The 19,524-nt window shown below is 35.4% G+C and overlaps 2 protein-coding genes and 2 pseudogenes across 2 annotated transcripts; 1 reads left to right on the top strand and 3 right to left on the bottom strand.

Annotated features, from left to right (window-relative positions):
- The first annotated feature begins 1,781 nt into the window (after positions 1-1,781).
- Positions 1,782-3,820, top strand: LOC123912979. Its single transcript, XM_045963576.1, has 2 exons — positions 1,782-2,008; positions 2,208-3,820. The coding sequence occupies exon 2, from the start codon at positions 2,253-2,255 to the stop codon at positions 3,666-3,668; it is 1,416 nt and encodes a 471-aa protein (XP_045819532.1). The 5' UTR covers positions 1,782-2,008; positions 2,208-2,252; the 3' UTR covers positions 3,669-3,820.
- Positions 3,821-4,294: 474 nt separating this feature from the next.
- On the bottom strand, positions 4,295-7,760 carry LOC123912973 (annotated as a pseudogene).
- Positions 7,761-8,463: 703 nt separating this feature from the next.
- On the bottom strand, positions 8,464-11,726 carry LOC123912977 (annotated as a pseudogene).
- A 4,596-nt stretch (positions 11,727-16,322) lies between these two features.
- On the bottom strand, positions 16,323-19,260 carry LOC123912976 (disease resistance protein RPM1-like). Its single transcript, XM_045963573.1, has one exon. It carries the CDS (start codon positions 19,071-19,073, stop codon positions 16,368-16,370), a length of 2,706 nt encoding a protein of 901 aa, XP_045819529.1. The 5' UTR covers positions 19,074-19,260; the 3' UTR covers positions 16,323-16,367.
- Between the last annotated feature and the right edge of the window lie 264 nt (positions 19,261-19,524).

Raw genomic sequence — 19,524 nt, 5'->3', positions numbered from 1 at the left:
AAAAAAAGAGAGGAAGTTAAGGGCAATTATGGAATAATTAAAAAGCCATAAAGGAAGTTAAGGGCAAAATGGACCAAAAAAAATCCAGCCCAAACTCCCTTATCCCCTTTATATATTGTTATAGATAGTATAGAATAGATATAGATGAAAAAACCATAAAAAAAAGAGAGGAAGTTAAGGGCAATTATGGAATAATTAAAAAACCATAAAGGAAGTTAAGGGCAAAATGGACCAAAAAAAATCCAGCCCAAACTCCCTTATCCCCTTTATATATTGTTATTATAGTATAGAATAGATATAGATGAAAAAACCATAAAAAAAAAGAGAGGAAGTTAAGGGCAATTATGGAATAATTAAAAAACCATAAAGGAAGCTAAGGGCAAAATGGACCAAAAAAATCCAGCCCAAACTCCCTTATCCCCTTTATATATTGTTATAGATAGTATAGAATAAATATAGATGAAAAAACCATAAAAAAAAAGAAAGGAAGTTAAGGGCAATTATGGAATAATTAAAAAACCATAAAGGAAGTTAAGGGCAAAATGGACAAAAAAAAATCCAGCCCAAACTCCCTTATCCCCTTTATATATTGTTATAGAAATTAAAAAACCATAAAGGAAGTTAAGGGCAAAATGAGCCAAAAAAATCCAGCCCAAACTCCCTTATCCCCTTTATATATTGTTATTATAGTATAGAATAGATATAGATGAAAAAACCATAAAAAAAAAGAGAGGAAGTTAAGGGCAATTATGGAATAATTAAAAAACCATAAAGGAAGTTAAGGGCAAAATGGACCAAAAAAAATCCAGCCAAACTCCCTTATCCCCTTTATATATTGTTATAGATAGTATAGAATAGATATAGATGAAAAAACCATAAAAAAAAAGAGAGGAAGTTAAGGGCAATTATGGAATAATTAAAAAACCATAAAGGAAGTTAAGTGCAAAATGGACAAAAAAAAATCCAACCCAAACTCTCTTATCCCCTTTATATATTGTTATAAATTATAGATAAAATTTAATATAACTCTTATTATTTTTAATTAAATTATATAAAAACGATTATTAAAAATTCAGCACCGCTATATAACACGAATGACAATTTAACGAAAACAACGAGCGTTGCCAACTTGCCAATATTTAGTTCAAGTTATTTGTGATTTCACTTGGTCACCGCTTCAATTCTCATTTGCATATTTTTGTCAATTTATGTCATAATCACTAGTTCACTACCACCATTCGGTTGCTGTTTAGTTTACTTTACTCCAATTATATTATAAGTTTCGGCTTAATTACATTTTTTAGTCATTTATGTTTATTTTAGATTTTAAGTTAATAACTCATGTTTTATAAGTTTTAAGTTGGTTCTTTGTCTTTTCTTTCGTTGCATTAGTTAGTCCTTATGGACAGAAAGACAAATGACATTTTTTACTCGGTGATATTTCATGTATTTTTTTAATTAAGAAAAATAAAACTAAAACATAAGAGACCAACATGAAACCTAAAATTTGTTTTGAGAGACTAACCAATGCAACGGAAGAAAAGATAAAAAATCAATTTAAAATTTTTGAAATACGAGACCAACTTAAAAATCTAAAATAAACGTAAGAGAACAAAAATATAATTAAGCCGAAGAGTATTTGATACAATGGAACGGCGGAAAAGAAAGAGATGCATGAGACAAATGCAAAGTGATTTGAGTGATATGTATGTGCCGTACGTTTTTATTAAACAAGCTAAGCGGAAAAGAATAAAAACCAAAGAAGGTTGACCCGAACTTTTACGCGTTGAATGTTTTATTCTTAGTTTTCGTGGAAACGTGTTTCGTAGGAATAACCATTTCTCTTAAAAATTTATAGAAAAAGAGAAAATCAGTCAAATTCATTGGCGGAGTTCGAGGCTACTCTTCATTTCTCTCAAACAATGCACCGTTCCTTGAGTTAAGCTGTTGCGCAACTTGGGTTTTATTCTTACCATTCGTTTTCTGCAAAAGTTTTGATTTTTCAGAGGTACCATTTCACATTCTCTCCCTTTTCTTCAAATTCATTCACTTTTTCCAAATGGGTTTTATTTACTCTTACTATTTTCTAATTTCTATACATTATTTTGGGACTTGTTTTTGATTTTGTTTTTGTTATTGTTGATTTGTTGTAGAATATTTTCAATAATGATTTTTGTTTTCAATTATTTCACATTGTATTGAATTAGGTTTGAATTTTCTGAATTAGTCATTCAAGAGATCGAAAGAAAATAATGGAAGATTGTGAAAGTAGTGAAATTGGGAACCCTAATTGGGAAATTGCATTAAGAAAGTGTGAGAATGTTTTAGCATTAGGAACCAAATCTATGAAAATTAAAGCTATGGTTAATCTAGCTAAATACTCTAAACAAGCCCCTGAACATGTATTATCTAGCTTCATACCAATTCTCAATGAGATTCTTGGTTATAAGGACATTGGAAGGGATTCGGTTCCGGATTCACTTCAAGAGGCTGCTGCTTATTGCTTGAAGTGCATTGCTTGTAGAGGTGATGGTAGTTTGGCTATTGAAATGGGTCGACATGGTGTTCCACTTACTATGATAAGGTTGTTGCTTTGTTCCGAGGGAATGATGCAGAAATCTCTGACAAAATGTTTAATGGTTGTTGTTAGTTTTTGTAGTACAAGTAGGGCAGTTGTTGGAGCTAATGAGGGTTTATTAATTATAATCACTTTGTTGATTACTGGTGGCAATGATGTTAGATTGTATTTGTTAGAGATTTTGAGTGCATTGACGCTTCTGAGGGAAGTTAGGAAGGAACTTACTAGAATAGGAGCTCTTGGTTTTCTTGTGGAAGCTGCTAGTGTTGGCAGCATGATTTCCAGGGAAAGGGCATGTCAATCAATTGGATTGATTGGAGTTACGAAACAAACTAGGCGTACACTTGTTGAATTGGGAGTCATACCCGTGCTTGTGGAGTTGTTTCGCATAGGAGATAAAACTATGAAACTTGTTGCCGGTAATAGTCTTGGTGTGGTAGCTCGTCTTGATTACATTAAACTAGTTGCTCAAGCCGGGGCTATACCTCTTTATGCCGAGCTTCTTAAAGGACCCGATGTTTCTGGTAAGGAGATAGCTAAGAATATGTTTTGTATATTGGCTCTTGAAGAGGCGAATGCGGTTGAAATTGTTGGTCACTTGGTTAGAATTCTTAGAGAAGATGATGATGAAGCTAAAACAACAGCTGCTGATGTGATTTGGGATCTGTCTGCAAACAGCAACACAATTTCTGTGATTCATGATTCAGGTGTCACTATCCTTGTCGAGCTTCTGCTCCATGGGAGTGAGGAAGCAAAGCTAAATGTTTCTGGGGTATTTTCTCAGCTGAGCTATAGTGAAAGCGGTAGAATGGCCCTTGCTGATGCTGGTGCAATTCCAATTCTCATTGACTTGCTACATGATGAGACTGAGGAACTAAGTGATAATGTTGTCGAGTTTCTTTCTAATTTTCATGAAGATCCATTACACCGTGATGGATTATCTGATCTTGTTAATAGTCCTTCGTTTAGAAATATGCAGAATAGACTATTTAGTAATCGTACAACGGATGGGTATATGCCTGGGCATCTGCCTAGAGCTTTACGTTCAATGAGTGTTGAGGAATTCATCTTGAACCGGGATCAGGTTTAATCGTCTTACAGGTATGTTTTGATCTCAATGCTTTTGCAAAAAAGGTTTTTAGTCTCTTGTATCAATCTTACTCCCCAGCATAGTGTTGTCATGAGAATTGGCAGAAACAGTCTTGGTATCATTGTTGTATATTTAAAGAAGTTTGTTTACTACACAGAGCAATGTTATAAATCAATTCACAGTCCTTCATGAATCAATTCATAATCTTACTAATATCAATTACTTAACGGATATGTTCATTCAAAACTGCTTCTGCTTGTGTGCTCGTTTTTCTTTCACACAAATAACCTTACTAATATCAATTACTTCTCCCCTTTGACATCATCAAATAGAAAAAGTACAACAGAAAAATTAGAATAATCAATTCGCAGACATGTACATTATATAATTGACAAACTTCAGGAAAACCATACATGCCAAGTCATATATCTAATCTAAAAATGTTAATGACATTCCATACAAAATAGACAGGAATACAACATAGAACATACAGTATTTGAAGATGTTAATAGATTAAGTCGAATGAAATAAACATACAGTCGATGGTCAATAGAGTAATAACTAAGTTTGAACATAAATAAACATAGTTTTACAATTTAGTCAACCAAATAGAACAAAGTACTCACTAAAATTAACACCAAAATAAAACATAAATGGAGAAACATGGAAACTTTTTTTTGCTACTGGCCTAGTGGCCAACACATAACTCACATATAGACACACAGGAAGGAGGAAATGTGGTGGTCCAGATTCAAATTCAGGATTTCATATAAAATATCTTACAATCAAATGACTAGGTTGTTACAAAAGGGACAGAAACATGAAAACTAGGAATAGAGAGCAACAAAACAACAACCGTAATAGTTGTGGTGTAAGGTGGTGGTGAGGAAATCAAAGGCTTGCGGTGAGACGCTCCTCCATTTCAGCATCCGAATTCCAAACACATTATGATTATGTCTTCCATTGGCTTCATGATCTGAAATATTCAAACATAGGGTTCACTTAGTTTCAAAAGAAAACATTCAAATTTTGAAACTAATGGATGGCATTGTTCAATTAAAAAACTTGACATTATGTTTTTTTTTTGGTAAGTGACATTATGTAATATAAAATATTCAAACATTTGATTTTATCAATCACAAATATAAATAATTACTATAGTGTTTTGATAACCAAACAATAAATAATTTTACAACTATGAAGAAAAAAATACCTTTTTTCCCAAAAAGTTGGATTTCTAAGTCTTGGAGTGTCGAATAAATGTGCCATCAAGGGTACGGAATTCAACCAGGGGCACATGCTCGATGATCCAATGCTCTTTTCCTCCATCAGAAGAAACACTCTCCACAAATTCAGTTGGCATATACCAATTTCTTAGAACTTCAAGCTTCTCTAGATGTTGGATGCCAATGGGCACTGTTTTGAGCTGAGGGATATAGTATAACGTAAGCATTTTCAGAGAACACAATGCTCCTTTTTCGATAACAATTGAGCTCAAGTTATCCCAATTTGCAATGCATAGTTCCTTAAGTTTATGGAACTCTTCATCTTGAAAATGTAAACTTTCACCTTCATAAGCACAATCACTAATAAAGAGGGACAATAAGTTTTTCATATTCTTTAGCGATTTCATTGGATCATCAGTTAATTGAGAGCGTACCAACCTCAGCTCAACGAGATTTTGAAGTTCAGGAATCCATTCTGGAAAATTCTCTAACTTTCCATTTAGTGTAAGATTTCGAAGCGTAGGTGGTGGAGATGAAATCAAATGCAAATCAATGACTTTTTCTTTTGATTTTGATTCAATATCTAGTTTCTCCAAGCACTTCATTTCATTGATTGAGGATGATAGATAGCTTCCATGTTCTCTCACAACACCAACCAAGCCTAGCTCCCTTAACTCCTTCAACTTTCCCAACTCTGTAATTAGTTCCAATACTCCAGCTCCATCTCCATCTAAACTAACATTATGAAGCGTTTGCAATGATGTAATGCATCCGATACAATTTTTTAGTTGGATCAAAGACATTCTGTCTCCCAAAAGATGTCGAAGCTTTCGTAGCTTGCCAATCTCCTTTGGCATCTCACGAACACCTGTATCCCGTAGATCAAAGGTCTCGAGGTTTTGAAGCATGCTTATAGATTTAGGAAGGCTTTTTATATGTCTATTGTTTCTCAAGCTTAAGAACTTCAAGTGGATTAAGCCCCCTAGATTTTTAGGAACATAACGAAGCTCTACATCTTTAATTGCTTATATTTTGTAGGAATTCTCCTCACAAAGTGTTCAGGTAATTCTTTATCGGTGAAACAAAGAAGTGATCGAACATGCGAACTTTCAATACATTCCTTTAGATCATCAGAGATTGACGCTATTGATAGGCGTCGAATTGTTCCACTGAAGAATGATTGACCATATTCACTAATATGGTGGCAAAAATTAAAATCATCAAATTTGTCAAGGATCATCACTCGTATTAAATACTGAACATGGCAACATTCAACTTTTCCGTCAATGCTGATTGAAGATACTTGCACCAAACTTCTACGAATCAACTCTGTTAAATATCCTTCTGCAACATCTTCCAAAGTTTTCCCCCTTTCCTCTTTCACAAACCCTTCAGCTATCCATTGCCAAACAATCTATTCGATTCAATTTCATAATCTTCTGGATATATTCCAAAATACAATAAGCAGAACCTAAGATAGTAAGGTAAATCATCATAACTCAAACTTAAAATTTCTTGTATCCCAGTCAAATGAGAATCCTTGTTTAACTCTAATCTTAGATTTTCACTAAACCTCTTCCACTGAAAGGTGTTTTTATCTTTTGTTGATAAAAGACCACCAATGGCAACAATCGCTAGTGGTAAACCCTTACATTTTTTAACAATTTCAAAAGATATATCAATGAGTTCTTTTGGACAACATCCATCAAAGTCAAATTGAAATACCTTCTTATTGAATAACTCTAAAGATTGTTCTTGAGTTAAAGGTTGTAGATCATGCACTTCAACAAACGATGATTTCTTACAAGAGATTGCAACATCTATGTTTCTTGTTGTGATAAATATCTTACTTCCATTTTTATTATCAATTACAGCCGATTCAACCTCATTCCAAAAATGTACATTCCATACATCATCAAACACAATAACATACCTTTTCTTCTTCAAGTAGTTTCTCACTTCATCAATCAATGACCCTCGATCCATATTAGTGATATCGCAAGTGAGAGAGTTGTAAAACTTACGCAACATGTCCCTCAACAACCCTTCTATTGTATATGATTGAGACACTGTAATCCATGCACGAAAATGAAAGTGACTAATGACCTCCTTGCTGTCAAAAACATTTTTAGCCAAAGTGGTTTTACCTTGTCCTCCCATTCCTACCACAGAGACGATAGTGCGCTCCACTCTTCCATTTACCAATAAATCGGTCAATCTCTCTTTTGGCATCTGAAACCCTACAACGTCAGCTTCCTCCACGTGAAGAGCAATCATTCGAGGGTCATGCCATTTGGTTTTTTGACTTGTGCTTGGTCCTTGTTCAAAAGTAGGTTGGATTTGAAACCCATATCTTTCACATCTCTCCTTAATCTCTTTAACTGATGACTTAATATCTTGAATCTCAGATGCTACCCGATAGCGAGAGGTCAAAGTTTTGATGGAGTGAGCAATCTTACAGAGTAGAGCTAGACATTTATGATCACGAGGCTGTTGTTCCACATAGATGATATAATCATCGATAATATCTTCTTTGCGAAAAGCTGCCTCTATTACCTGCTTCACCCATATTTTGACGCTTTCACGAATATTGTCTCCTTCAACCGTAGCTCTTTTATCAGCATCCTTAAGAAAGGCTTGGATACTTTCTAGTTCTTCTTTAATGTATGAAAACTCTTGGTGGATCCCTCTCAGCAAATTAGTTTCTTTTCTTAATATTGGAAGTAGTTGCTCAATAGCCAAACACACTGCAATTTCAGCCATTTGAGTCAACCTCTCAGTTTTTGCAGTTTTGGATTTTTGGCTAGATGAAGACTTAGTTAGCGCAACTTATGCGGTGGATCCAAAGGAAGACTTTTAGTTTCCTTTCTTCTCCAAAGGAAGACTTTTAATATTATTCTTCTGAGGAAGTTGAGTTTTGGACTTATTTATACAATATTTTTCTGTGCTATAGAGCAAGATGCTAATAAGTGATTAAAATTTATGTTATTGACATTGTTTAAAGAGTTACGTGCATTTGCTTGATGCCCGTTTATGAGATCACGTGCATCCTTGAAGAATTGGTTACTTTTGTGAAATAATAATACTAATACTTTCGCAAATATTGATGTTCAATTCAAAGTCAATCACTTTTTTTTATGCTCAACTCGCTCAAGGGTCATAAAAAATATTCCATCTAGTCTTTAATATAAAAGAAAAACTTAAGTTTTTTTTAGATACATTAGTTATTCAATGTATCTAAAAAGTAAACTATCTTATAAAAAGTAAACCCAAAATAACAAAAATGTAGACCAAAATGATTGGCCAACTGCCTCCTCATTAAAAACCTCATCAAAGAAAACACGGTGGAAAAAAATCTTGATGTAGGAAAAAAAACGTGCAGTTTGAATACAGGAAATAATTTTCACTTACTCAAGAAATAATTTTCACTTAAATCTAAACTCAGGAAGACCAAGCCTGTTATGATTGTAAACTACATAAACATCATTAGTAACATATTCCCACCAAGTGAAACTAGAACCATTCAGGCCAAGGGAACCGTTCACTTAGAAGTGAGATAAGGTCTTGTCGTCCTTGAAAGGAAAGCTCTCACAACATATTGCATACATGATACATCACCAACAACTCAAATCTCAAATCTCAAACAAAGAAACAAACAAAAGAGCAAAAGCATGAACAAAAATAAAGATGCCATTGTTGTAGGATTCCACTTGGATAGAAGCCAACCACCTAAAGAATAATAACAAATTAGACTGTGCATAATGAAAGGATTACAACAAAATATCTCTTGAGGGTCACAACACAATAAAAATAAAATGAGGAAAAATAGAGAAATTATTTTAGGATAAAAATAAGCATGTATGTTACGGAATGATAATAGAACAAAAGATATTACCAAGAGACCAAGTCTATGGTGAAAGACTGCATCCGTGCACAAGTTACGAATACTACTATAATGAATACGAATTTTACAAAATCTACTGTTGTATTGAAAATTTATATCGTATAGAATATAGATCACCTATAAATTTTTTAAAAAAAATTGAAAATCATTTGATATGTTATTGAGACCCATTACGATTAACGATTTATGGATTTTTATTGAATATTGTTAATCTTGATGGGTCTCGATAACATCAAATGATTGTCAAATTTTTTGACAATCATTTATGGATGATCTATATGATATAAACTTTCAATCAAACAGTGAGTTTTGTAAAATTCGTATTCGTTGTAATAATAGTGAAGACTTGTGCACCATGAAAGACTTTCATGTTACACAAAGCCTTACCAAGAATATATTTATACAATTACTGTATATGGAAGAAAATGTTCACCTTTTCTCCTCCTTGAAGTTGAGTGGCTTATGATTGTTGGGTTTTGGGCTCCCTTCCTATGTGGAGAAAAGTCCAATTTTATTAGCCCATTATGTCTCACTTATATAAGTGGAGAGTGGTCATACTAGGGTTATTATGTGAGTAAATTTTGTGAGAGAACAACCTTCAAAAAGAGAGAAAAGAAGAGAGAAAACAATTCCCGTTTTTCTCAAATCAGTCCCACTAAAACTCCGATTCCCGATTCGTTAACCGTTGGATTTGGCTCAAATTTGGAGGGCAGGTTCGCAGCTCCAGGGGCTACGTTTTCACCGTTCGGATCGTCGAAATCAGGTCTGGTTCGTGAGATATTCAGTCCGCACTGAAGCAGTTCTGTTTTGGGTATTTTTCATCTTCTTGTTCTTGTTTTGAAAGCTTTAGTGCTTTGTTGTTTAATTGGTTGTTAGCACTTATTTGTGCCTCACTTGGAGACTCTTTTGTACCCTTATTTGATTATAGTGGAGCTATTTCTTTGGTCTGGACGACCCGTGGTTTTTTACTCTCACATCGAGGGTTTTCCACGTTAAAATTCCGGTGTCTTTATTTTGCTTTATTGTCTGCCATATTATTTGTTGTTGATCCTCAAGGTTCTTACAAGTTTGGGGAATTTTATTTCCGCTGCATATTGCTCGTTATTATTATTATTGTGCTAATTCCCCATCAATGATTTCTAACTCCTTAAAGTTTAGGATAAAGTTCTTCATGTGGCACATCTCGAACATCGAGATCTTCAAGTTTTTCTAAGTGTTGCATGCCAGCAGGAACAGTCTTGAGGTAGGGGATCTTGTATAACTTGAACTTTTTTAGAGAGAGCAATGCTCCTTTGTCGATAACAATTGAATTCAAGTTAGGCAAGTCTCTAATTAATGTATAGTTCCTTTAGATTTTGAAACCCTCCATCATGAAAATGTAAACTTTCACCTTTATAAGCATCGAAGATTTCAAGCGACAACAAGTTTTGCATATTTTCTAAGAAGTTTATTGGATCATCATTAATTAAAGAGGACCATCGTAACTTCAACTTAACAAGATTTTGTAATTGAAGAATCCATTCTGGAAACTTCTCCAACACTCCATGTAGCATGAGACTTCGAAGCATAGATGGAGGTGGATTCAAATGCAAATCAGTGAAATGAGGACAATGAATGCTTAGATTCTCCAAATGTTGCATCTCATTCAATGAGGAAGATAAAGTGCATATATTGTCTTCCATCACATGAAACAAGCTCAATTTCCTTAACTGCCTTAGCTTTCCCAGCTCTATAATTAGCTCAATTCGATCATCAATTCTCACACTACTCAGAGTTTGTAGAGATTCCATGCCTCCTATACCACCCTTCAATTGAATCAAAGACATTCTGAAGCCCAGAAGATGTTGTAACTTTCTAAGCTTGCTAACCACCTTTGGTATCTCATAGCAATAAATTCCCAGATCCAAAGTCTCTAGGCTTTGGAGCATGCCAATTGATTCGGGAAGTTCAAATATAGTTCCCGCTCTATAATTCTTGAAGCTTAAATACTTCAAGTGAATCAAGCTTCCCAAATTTTCATGAAGGATATTACTCAATTTAACTTTAGAATAAACCTCAAACTCAAGCACCTTCAAGCGCCTATATTTTGTAAAGATTCTCCTCGTAAAATCTTCGCTCAAAAATTGTGACTCATTTTTTAAAAGAAATAGTGAACGAACACGTGAGTTTTCAATACATGTCGGAAAATCATCGGAATGGGTTGTTATTGATAGGCGTCGAATAATTCCATGTAAAGATGAATGACCATTTTCATTGATATGCTTGCAGAAACTTAAATCTTCACACTTTTCAAGAAGCATCACACGTGTTAGATCATGAACACAACACCTTCTAGTTTTTCCATCAATTCTAACAGAAGATAGTTGCACCAAACTTCTATGGATCAAATCTGTTAAATATCCTTCTGCCACTTCTTCCAAAGTATTCCCACTTTCTTCTTTCACAAATCCTTCAGCTATCCATTGTCGAATCAGTCTCTTTGATTGAACTATGTAATCTTCTGGATACATTCCAAAATATAACAAACATGACTTAAGATGAAAAGGCAAATCATCATAGCTGAAAGCTAAAATTTTCTTTATCCCGGTCAAATTAGAATCCTTGTTTAGTTCTAAAGTCATGTGTTTACAAAATCTTCCCCACTCAATTACATTTTTCTCTTTTGTAGACAATAGACCGCCAATGGCAACAATTGCTAGCGGTAAACCCTTGCATTTTCTAGCAATTTCAAAAGATATATCAATTATCCCTTTTGGGCAACATCCATCAAATTCAAATCGGAATGCTTTCTTATTAAACAACTCAAAAGATTGTTCTTTTGTTAAAGGTTGCAATTCATGCACTTCAATAAAAGAAGATTTCTTACAGCATAAAACAACATCCATATTTCTTGTTGTAATAAATATCTTACTCCCATTTTTATTATCAATCAATGCATTTTCAATTTCATCCCAAAAATGTATGTTCCATACATCATCAAACAGATAAACTTAATGTCTTGAATATCAGATGCTATTTGATGACGATGGATAATAACTTTGAGTGAGTGAACAATCTTACTGAGTAAAGCTACACATCCAGAATCACGAGACTGCTGTGATAGAAACATGGATCACGAGACCGCTGTGAACAATATTATTCCCTCACTGACACCACCTTTATAGCACTCACTCTCATGTACATCATCACTTGTCCACCTCATCATTCCTAATTCCCTTTCCTTTCTTTGGTTTGGGCTCAGCTTCAAGGCCCATCACTTGATCCATGTTTCTATCACGCTGTCTCACTTGGATCACATAATCATCAATGACATCTTGAATTCGAAAAGCTGCTTCCCTAACTTGCTTCACCCAAGTTTTGACTCCTTCACTAGTGTTGTCTCCTTCGGCTTTTTTATCAGCATCCTTAAGGAAGGCTTGAATGCATTCAAGTTCATCTTTAATGTCTGCAAATTCTTTGTGAATACCTCCCAACAGCTTGGCTTCTTCTTTTAATTAACAGTGGAATCAGTTGGTCAAGAACAAAAGACACGACCATTTCTGCCATTTTAGTTAAGTTGTGGCTGTTTCTTTTTTGCTATATGTGAAGACTACACGGTGTTGCGTGTTGGAATTGCCTTTGAAATGATGCAGAAAAGCAGAAGACAGAGTCCTGCCCCTGTGCCCTGCGCCATGCGCAGGAGAGGCTGCGCCATGCGCAGTTGTTGTTTCAAGAATTGGTTTCTTGTTGGCTGCGCTATGCGCAGGTGGTGCTGCGCCATGCGCAGGTCACCTGATATATATGTTTTATGCTGCGTTTTGCAGCCGCAAGAGGGAGGAAAAATGTGATTATTAGGGTTTTTTCTCCAACATGAAGCCTGGAGAGGTTAGAGGGTTTCTCTTGGGTAATCTCTAGGGTTGAGGAAGTGATTGTAACACCTTAGAAACACTTATTGATTGAATCTCTTGGTTAGGGGAAGAGATTCGGGAAAAGGGTAGATTTAGGAAAACTCAAAATCTTGTAACTCTTGTGGTGAATCTCATTGTAATCAAGTATTCTATTGATAGAGGAACAGAGAGCTCCCACTCCCAGAGTAGGTTGGTTTTAACCGAACTGGGTAAACAATTTCATCGTGTTCTTTATCGCTTTCATAGTTTTAGCTTTTGTGTTAATTGCTCATTCATTGTTGATTTGGTTGCTTCAATTAATTTGTCCCACACACTAAGTATTATTGGTGTGGTTTTCGGTTCGAATTCACAACAATTGGAGCCCCCCGTGGGGCAAAGGGTTAAACGGATTAAGTACCATAGATTCAAAATGGGTTATCGAGGGACTTTCCGGAAACAATTGGGAATTGTGGAAAGTGAAGATGGGAGCAAGAGCAATTTTAAGGTTCAGGATGATGGGTAAAACACGACATGTTGTTATCCGGTGCTTCAGAGGTAAAAAGCTAATGAAGATTGCGATGAAGGCCAGTCTGGAGAGGTGGTGGTAATAATACTCGACATCAGCTTGGAGAGGAGGTGGAACAATACTCGGCATCAGCCTAGAGAGGCGGTGGAACAATACTCGGCTTCGGCCTGAAGAGGCGGTGGAATAATACTCGGGTTACTTGTGAAACAACAACTTTATTGTGAGAATGTGGAGATGCTAGTGTGGTGAAGTTGAGAATTGGTGGAGCTTAAGTCGTGGACTTTTGGATGCTCCGATCACATGTGTTTTGAGGAATGAGTACTTTGAAGCCCTAGAGCTAGTTGAAGGTGGAGTTTGTTCATCTTGGAGAAGGGAAAGCTAGTAAGGTTCAAGGAATGGTTGTTTCTTTGTTACATGATGTGAGGTATATTCTTGAACTTTTGATGCAAAGATAGTTGGTTCTACTATTGGTCATGCTTTTGCTACTAGTGGTAATTCTCATGATATGGTTAAGTTGTGGATCTTCAGGTTGGTAGTTGTTAGTGACATTGGATTTAGTAAGTCTAGTAAAATGAAGTTTATTAGGTGGTTGAAACTAAATTGGAAGTGTTGGAGACTAACAATGACTTGAAGTGAGTTTCAGAGTAGTTGAAATTTTTGTACAAGGTGGAAGACATAGTGGATATACCGGTTTGAAGCTTTGGTGGAGGAGACTCGGTTTGAGGTGGAGGTGTACACCAATGTGGTATGGCTATGGAGACCTTGTGGGTTATGTTTTGATTGTGGCCGAAGAAGTGCAAAACTTGGAATATCTTCTGGGAGACAATTGAAAGCAACGGTGATCAGACTTGGTAACTTGTATGACTGCTGGAGGTAGTTGGATGCAAAGAGAGTTTGACGTTGCGGCTTGTGGAACCACCTAAAATTCCAAGGTTGGTTTGGAGGCAAGCAAATCTTCAAGAGTACGGGAGGCATTCCAGGGATTGAGAAGGTGTGGTGAGGCTTGTAGGATTATTCTAAAATTCCATGGATAGTCGGAAGCAAGTGTTTATTCGGGAGTACGGAAAGGAACATTCCGGGGTTCGAAGAGGGATGGTGTAAACTTATGAAGCTACCTAAAAATCCTATGGTAGTGGGAGGCAAGATCTTGACATTCCGAGGTATGAAGGGAGGAGGTTCAAACCAGGAAGCTTGTGAGTCTAGCAATGGTTGTTGGAAGCAAGTGAAGGTTGGTGTCAAGGTCATGATTCGAGTGAGACTTGGATTTGATCTGGTGTCTTGGACGGTAGTTCAAGGTGGAGCTGCACGGTGGTTGGTGGGAAGTTGGCACCATTATCATTTTGAAGGCAAGGTGGAGATTGTTGGAATTGCCTTTGAAATGATGCATAAAAGCATAAAACAGTCCTGCCCCTGTGCCCTGCGCCATGCGCAGGAGAGGCTGCGCCATGCACAATTGTTGTTTCAAGAATTGGTTTCTTGATCTGTTGGCTGCACTATGCGCAGGTGGTGCTGCGCCATGCGCAGGTCACCTGATATATATGTTTTCTGCTGCGTTTTGCAGCCGCAAGAGGGAGGAAAAATGTGATTTTTAGGGTTCTTTCTTGAACATGAAGCCTGGAGAGGTTAGAGGGTTTCTCTTGAGTAATCTCTAGGGTTGGGGAAGTGATTGTAACACCTTAGAAACACTTATTGATTGAATCTCTTGGTCACGGGAAGAGAATCGGGAAAAGGGTAGATTTAGGAAAACTCTAAATCTTGTAACTCTTGTGGTGAATCTCATTGTAATCAAGTATTCTATTGATAGTGGAACGGAAAGCTCCCTCTCCCCTAGAGTAGGTTGGTTTTAACCGAACTGGGTAAACAATTTCATCGTGTTCTTTGTCGCTTTCATAGTTTTAGCTTTTGTGTTTAATTGCTCATTCATTGTTGATTTGGTTGTTTCAATTCATTTGTCTCACACACTAAGTATTATTGGTGTGGTTTTCGGTTCGAATTCACAACAATGCGCAACTTATAATTTCTACATGAAGAAAGAAAGAAAGAAAAAAGACAATTCCATTCTATCCACAAAATGAGAATCCACAATACACAATGATTATTTCCAATGGGAATACGGAATAGTAGTCATTACTCATTAGTCAATAATGGTCTGAAAAATGCATTCAATTTTCAACTGCCATCTAACTATATTTTCAACTACCATGTACAGTAATTTAATCTAAATGAAATGCATTGAATCTAAAAGAAATTATAATCTATCAACAAATGACATTCTAAAATGACCAAATATACAATCAAAACAACAATACATTCAAAGTATGCACCTCCGACTCACCAGAAAATTCATTCAAACACCCCCCTCCCACTGTTCCTGACCAAAAAAATTTCTGCTAATTTTTCCAATTTAAGCACCAATAGAAGTTAAAGTGAAGCAAAAGATGAAGCCACATACATCCCAACTATGTTGGCACATTTGCATCCACATTCAAAATGCTCAACTTTAACCAAATATTATTAAAATAAAAAAGAAAAAGCTTGGGGGGACTAGACCAAAACCCAAAATAACAACAATGCATACCAAATTATTGGTCAACTGCCTCATTAAAAACCTCATCAAGGAAAACCCAGTGGGATAAAACCTTGATGTAGGGAAAAAGAGTGCAGTTTGAATATAATAAATAATTATCTCTTACAATTCTCGAAAGGAAAGCTCTCACAACATCTTACATACATGATACATCACAAACAACTCAAATGTCCAACAAAGAAACAAAAACATAAATAAAGATGCCATTATTGTAGAAGTCCACTTGGAGAAATCTGAATTTCCATCGCACTAGAAGCCAACCACCTAAAGATTAATAACAAATTATTACTAAAGATCATTGAGGAGAGAATGGAAATGATTACAACAAAATAGTTCTTGAGGGTCACAACACAATAAAAATAATATGATAATTATTGATGAAGAATTCAAAAATATACAAAGCATATGACATAAGAAAAATAAAATGAGGAAAAATAGTGAAATTATTTTAGGATAAAAATAAGCTTGTATGTTACTGAATGATTATAGAACAAAAAATATTACCAAGAATATATTTATTCAATTATATGGAATAAAATGATCACCTTTTCTCCCCCCTTGAAGTTGGATGGCTTATGATTTCTAACTCCTTAAAGTTCAGCATAAAGTTCTTCATGTGGCACATATTGAACATTGAGAACTTGAAGTTTTTCTAAGTGTTGGATGCCAGCAGGAACAGTCTTGAGGTTGGGGATCTTGTATAACTCGAACTTTTTTAGAGATTGCAATGCTCCTTTTTCAATTACAATTGAATTCAAGTTAGGCAAGTCACTAATGTATAGTTCCTTTAGATTTTGAAACCCTCCATCATGAAAATGTAAACTTTCACCTTCATAAGCATATTCGATGAATGAAAGGGACAACAAGTTTTGCATGTTTTCTAACAACTTTATTGGATCATCTTTTAAGAGGGACAATATTAACTTCAACTTAACAAGATTTTGAAGTTGAAGAATCCATTCTGGAAACTTCTCCAACATTCCTGTTAGTTTAAGAGTTCGAAGCTTAGATGGAGGTGGATTCAAATGCAAATCAGTTAAATCATAACTACGGTTTCTTACGTTTTTTGTCCCAATCTTTAGATTCTCCAAATGTTGCATCTCATTCAATGAAGATAAAGTGCTTATATGGTCTTCGTTCCCAAGAAACAAGCTCAATTTCCTTAACTGCCTTAGCTGTCCCAGCTCTTTAATTATCTTTATTCCATCATCACCATCTTCAATTTCCACACTACTCAGAGTTTGTAGGGATTCCATGCCTCCTATACCACCCTTCAATTTAAACAAAGACATTCTGGAGCCAATAAGATGTTGTAACTTTCTAAGCTTGCTAACCTCCTTTGGTAGGTCATATAATGCGCATTGTCTCAGATCCAAAGTCTCCAGGTTTTGGAGCATGGAAATTGATTTGGGAAGTTTAAATCCATAATTCAGACGATAATCATTATTTAAGCTTAAATACTTCAAGTGAATCAAGCTTCCCAAATTTTCACGAAGGATATTACTCAATCTAACATTAGAGAAAACATCAAACTCAAGCACCTTCAAGCGCCTATATTCTCTAAAGATTCTCCTAATAAAAGCTTTGCTCAAAAGTTGTGAATCATATTCGAAAAGAAATAGTGATCGAACACGTGAGTTTTCAATACGTTTCATAAAATCATCGGAATGGGTTGTTATTGATAGGCGCCGGATACTTCCAGATAAAGATGAATGACCATTTCCACTGATATTCTTGCAGAAACTTAAATCTTCACACTTTTCAAGAATCATCTCACGTGTTAGATCATGAACACAACAACTTTTAGCTTTTCCATCAAATCTAACAGAAGATACTTGCACCAAACTTCTATGGATTAACTCTGTTAAATATCCTTCTGCCACTTCTTCCAAAGTATTCCCACTTTCTTCTTTCACAAATCCTTCAGCTATCCACTGCCGAATTAGTCTCCTTGATTTAACTTCATAATCTTCAGGATATATTCCAAAATACAACAAACATGACTTAAGATGAAAAGACAAATCATCATAGCTCAAAGCTAAAATTTGGTTTATCCCGGTCAAATGGGAATCCCTCTTTAGCTCTAAAGGCAATTTATCACAAAATTTCTGCCACTCAAGTAAGCTTTTCTCTTTTGTAGACAATAGACCGCCAATGGCAACAATTGCCAGCGGTAAACCTTTGCATTTGTTTGCAATTTTTAAAGATATCTCTTTGAGCTCATTTGGAATGTCTTTTTTTTGGAATGCCTTCTTTTTGAACAACTCAAATGATTGAACTTCCGATAAAGGTTGCATATCATGCACTTTAACAACAGATGATTTACGACAATTTGTGGCAACTTCCATATTTCTCGTTGTAATAAATATCTTGCTCCCCATTTTATTATCAATACATGCATTTTGAATCTCATTCCAAAAATGTATGTTCCACACATCATCAAACACAAAAACATACCTCTTTTGTTGCAAGTAGTTTCTTAGCATAGAAATCAACGACTCTCGATCCATTTGAGAGATATCTTGAGGAGGAGTGTCCCCTTCTTGTTTGTAAAGCTCATTCAACATGCTTCTCAGCAACCCTTCTATATAGTATGATTGTGACACTGTGATCCATACACGATAGTCAAAGTCTCCCACTACCTTTTTGTTGTCAAAAACTTTTTTTGCAAGAGTGGTTTTTCCTTGTCCTCCCATACCTACCACAGCGATGACAGTGCGCTCAGATCTTCCCTCTAGCAACCATTCAATCAATTTATTTTTGGGTTCTTCAAAGCCTACCATTTCAGCTTCATCAATGTACAAAGCATCCATTCGAGGGTCGTGCCATTTCGCACTTTTTCTTCCTCTAAAGCTTCTCGATCCTTGTTCCAAAGAACGTTGAAAGCCATAGGTTTGGCTTCTCTTCTTGATCCCACGAAGAGATGACTTAATGCCTTGAATCTTCGACGCTATTTGATGACGAGGGATAATAACTTTGAGTGAGTGAACAATCTTATGGAGTAAAGCTACAAATCCAGGATCACGAGGCTCCTGTCTCACTTGGATCAGATAATCATCAATGACATCTTCAATATGAAAAGCTGCTTCCCTAACTTGCTTCACCCAAGTTTTGACTCCTTCAGTAGTGTCGTCTCTTTTAGCTTTTTTATCAGCATCCTTAAGGAAGGCTTGAATGCATTCAAATTCATCTTTAATGTCTGCAAATTCTTTGTGAATACCTCCCAACAGCTTGGCTTCTTCTGTTAACAGTGGAATCAGTTGCTCAAGAACAAAAGACACGGCCATTTCGGCCATTTTAGATAAGTTGTGGCAATTTCTTTTTTGCTGTATGTGAAGACTACACTGTTATGCGCAGCTTCTAATTTCTACATGAAGAAAGAAACAAAGAAAGAAAGAAAGAAGGCAATTCCATGCTATCCACACAATGGTAATCCGTAAAGCACAGTACACAATGAGTATTTCCAATGAGCAATTCCATGCTATCCACACAATGGTAATCCGTAAAGCATATAATATAAAAAAAAAAAATCATTCTTATAAACATATAAATTATCAATATTAAATGAATTGCATTAAATTAAATGAAACAAGAAATATAAAATAATTATCTTTATATAACGTCAAAAAGGAACATCCTAATCTAAGATCAAATTGTATGTAAAGATTAAAATGGACTAGAACTATATTTACGATTATAGATAACTAATCTATTGATACATATGATATTTTATGAACATTAACAATA

The sequence above is a fragment of the Trifolium pratense genome, linkage group LG3, assembly GCF_020283565.1.
Source record: "Trifolium pratense cultivar HEN17-A07 linkage group LG3, ARS_RC_1.1, whole genome shotgun sequence".
In the NCBI taxonomy this organism is placed as follows: domain Eukaryota; kingdom Viridiplantae; phylum Streptophyta; class Magnoliopsida; order Fabales; family Fabaceae; genus Trifolium; species Trifolium pratense.
Note: the sequence above shows the minus strand (reverse complement) of the source record. Positions and strands in the feature narration are given on the sequence as shown.

Excerpts from the sequence above, each read along its gene's own strand:
- LOC123912979 (XM_045963576.1), top strand. The coding sequence starts at position 2,253 with ATGGAAGATTGTGAAAGTAGTGAAATTGGGAACCCTAATTGGGAAATT.
- LOC123912976 (XM_045963573.1), bottom strand. The coding sequence starts at position 19,073 with ATGGCCGAAATGGCCGTGTCTTTTGTTCTTGAGCAACTGATTCCACTG.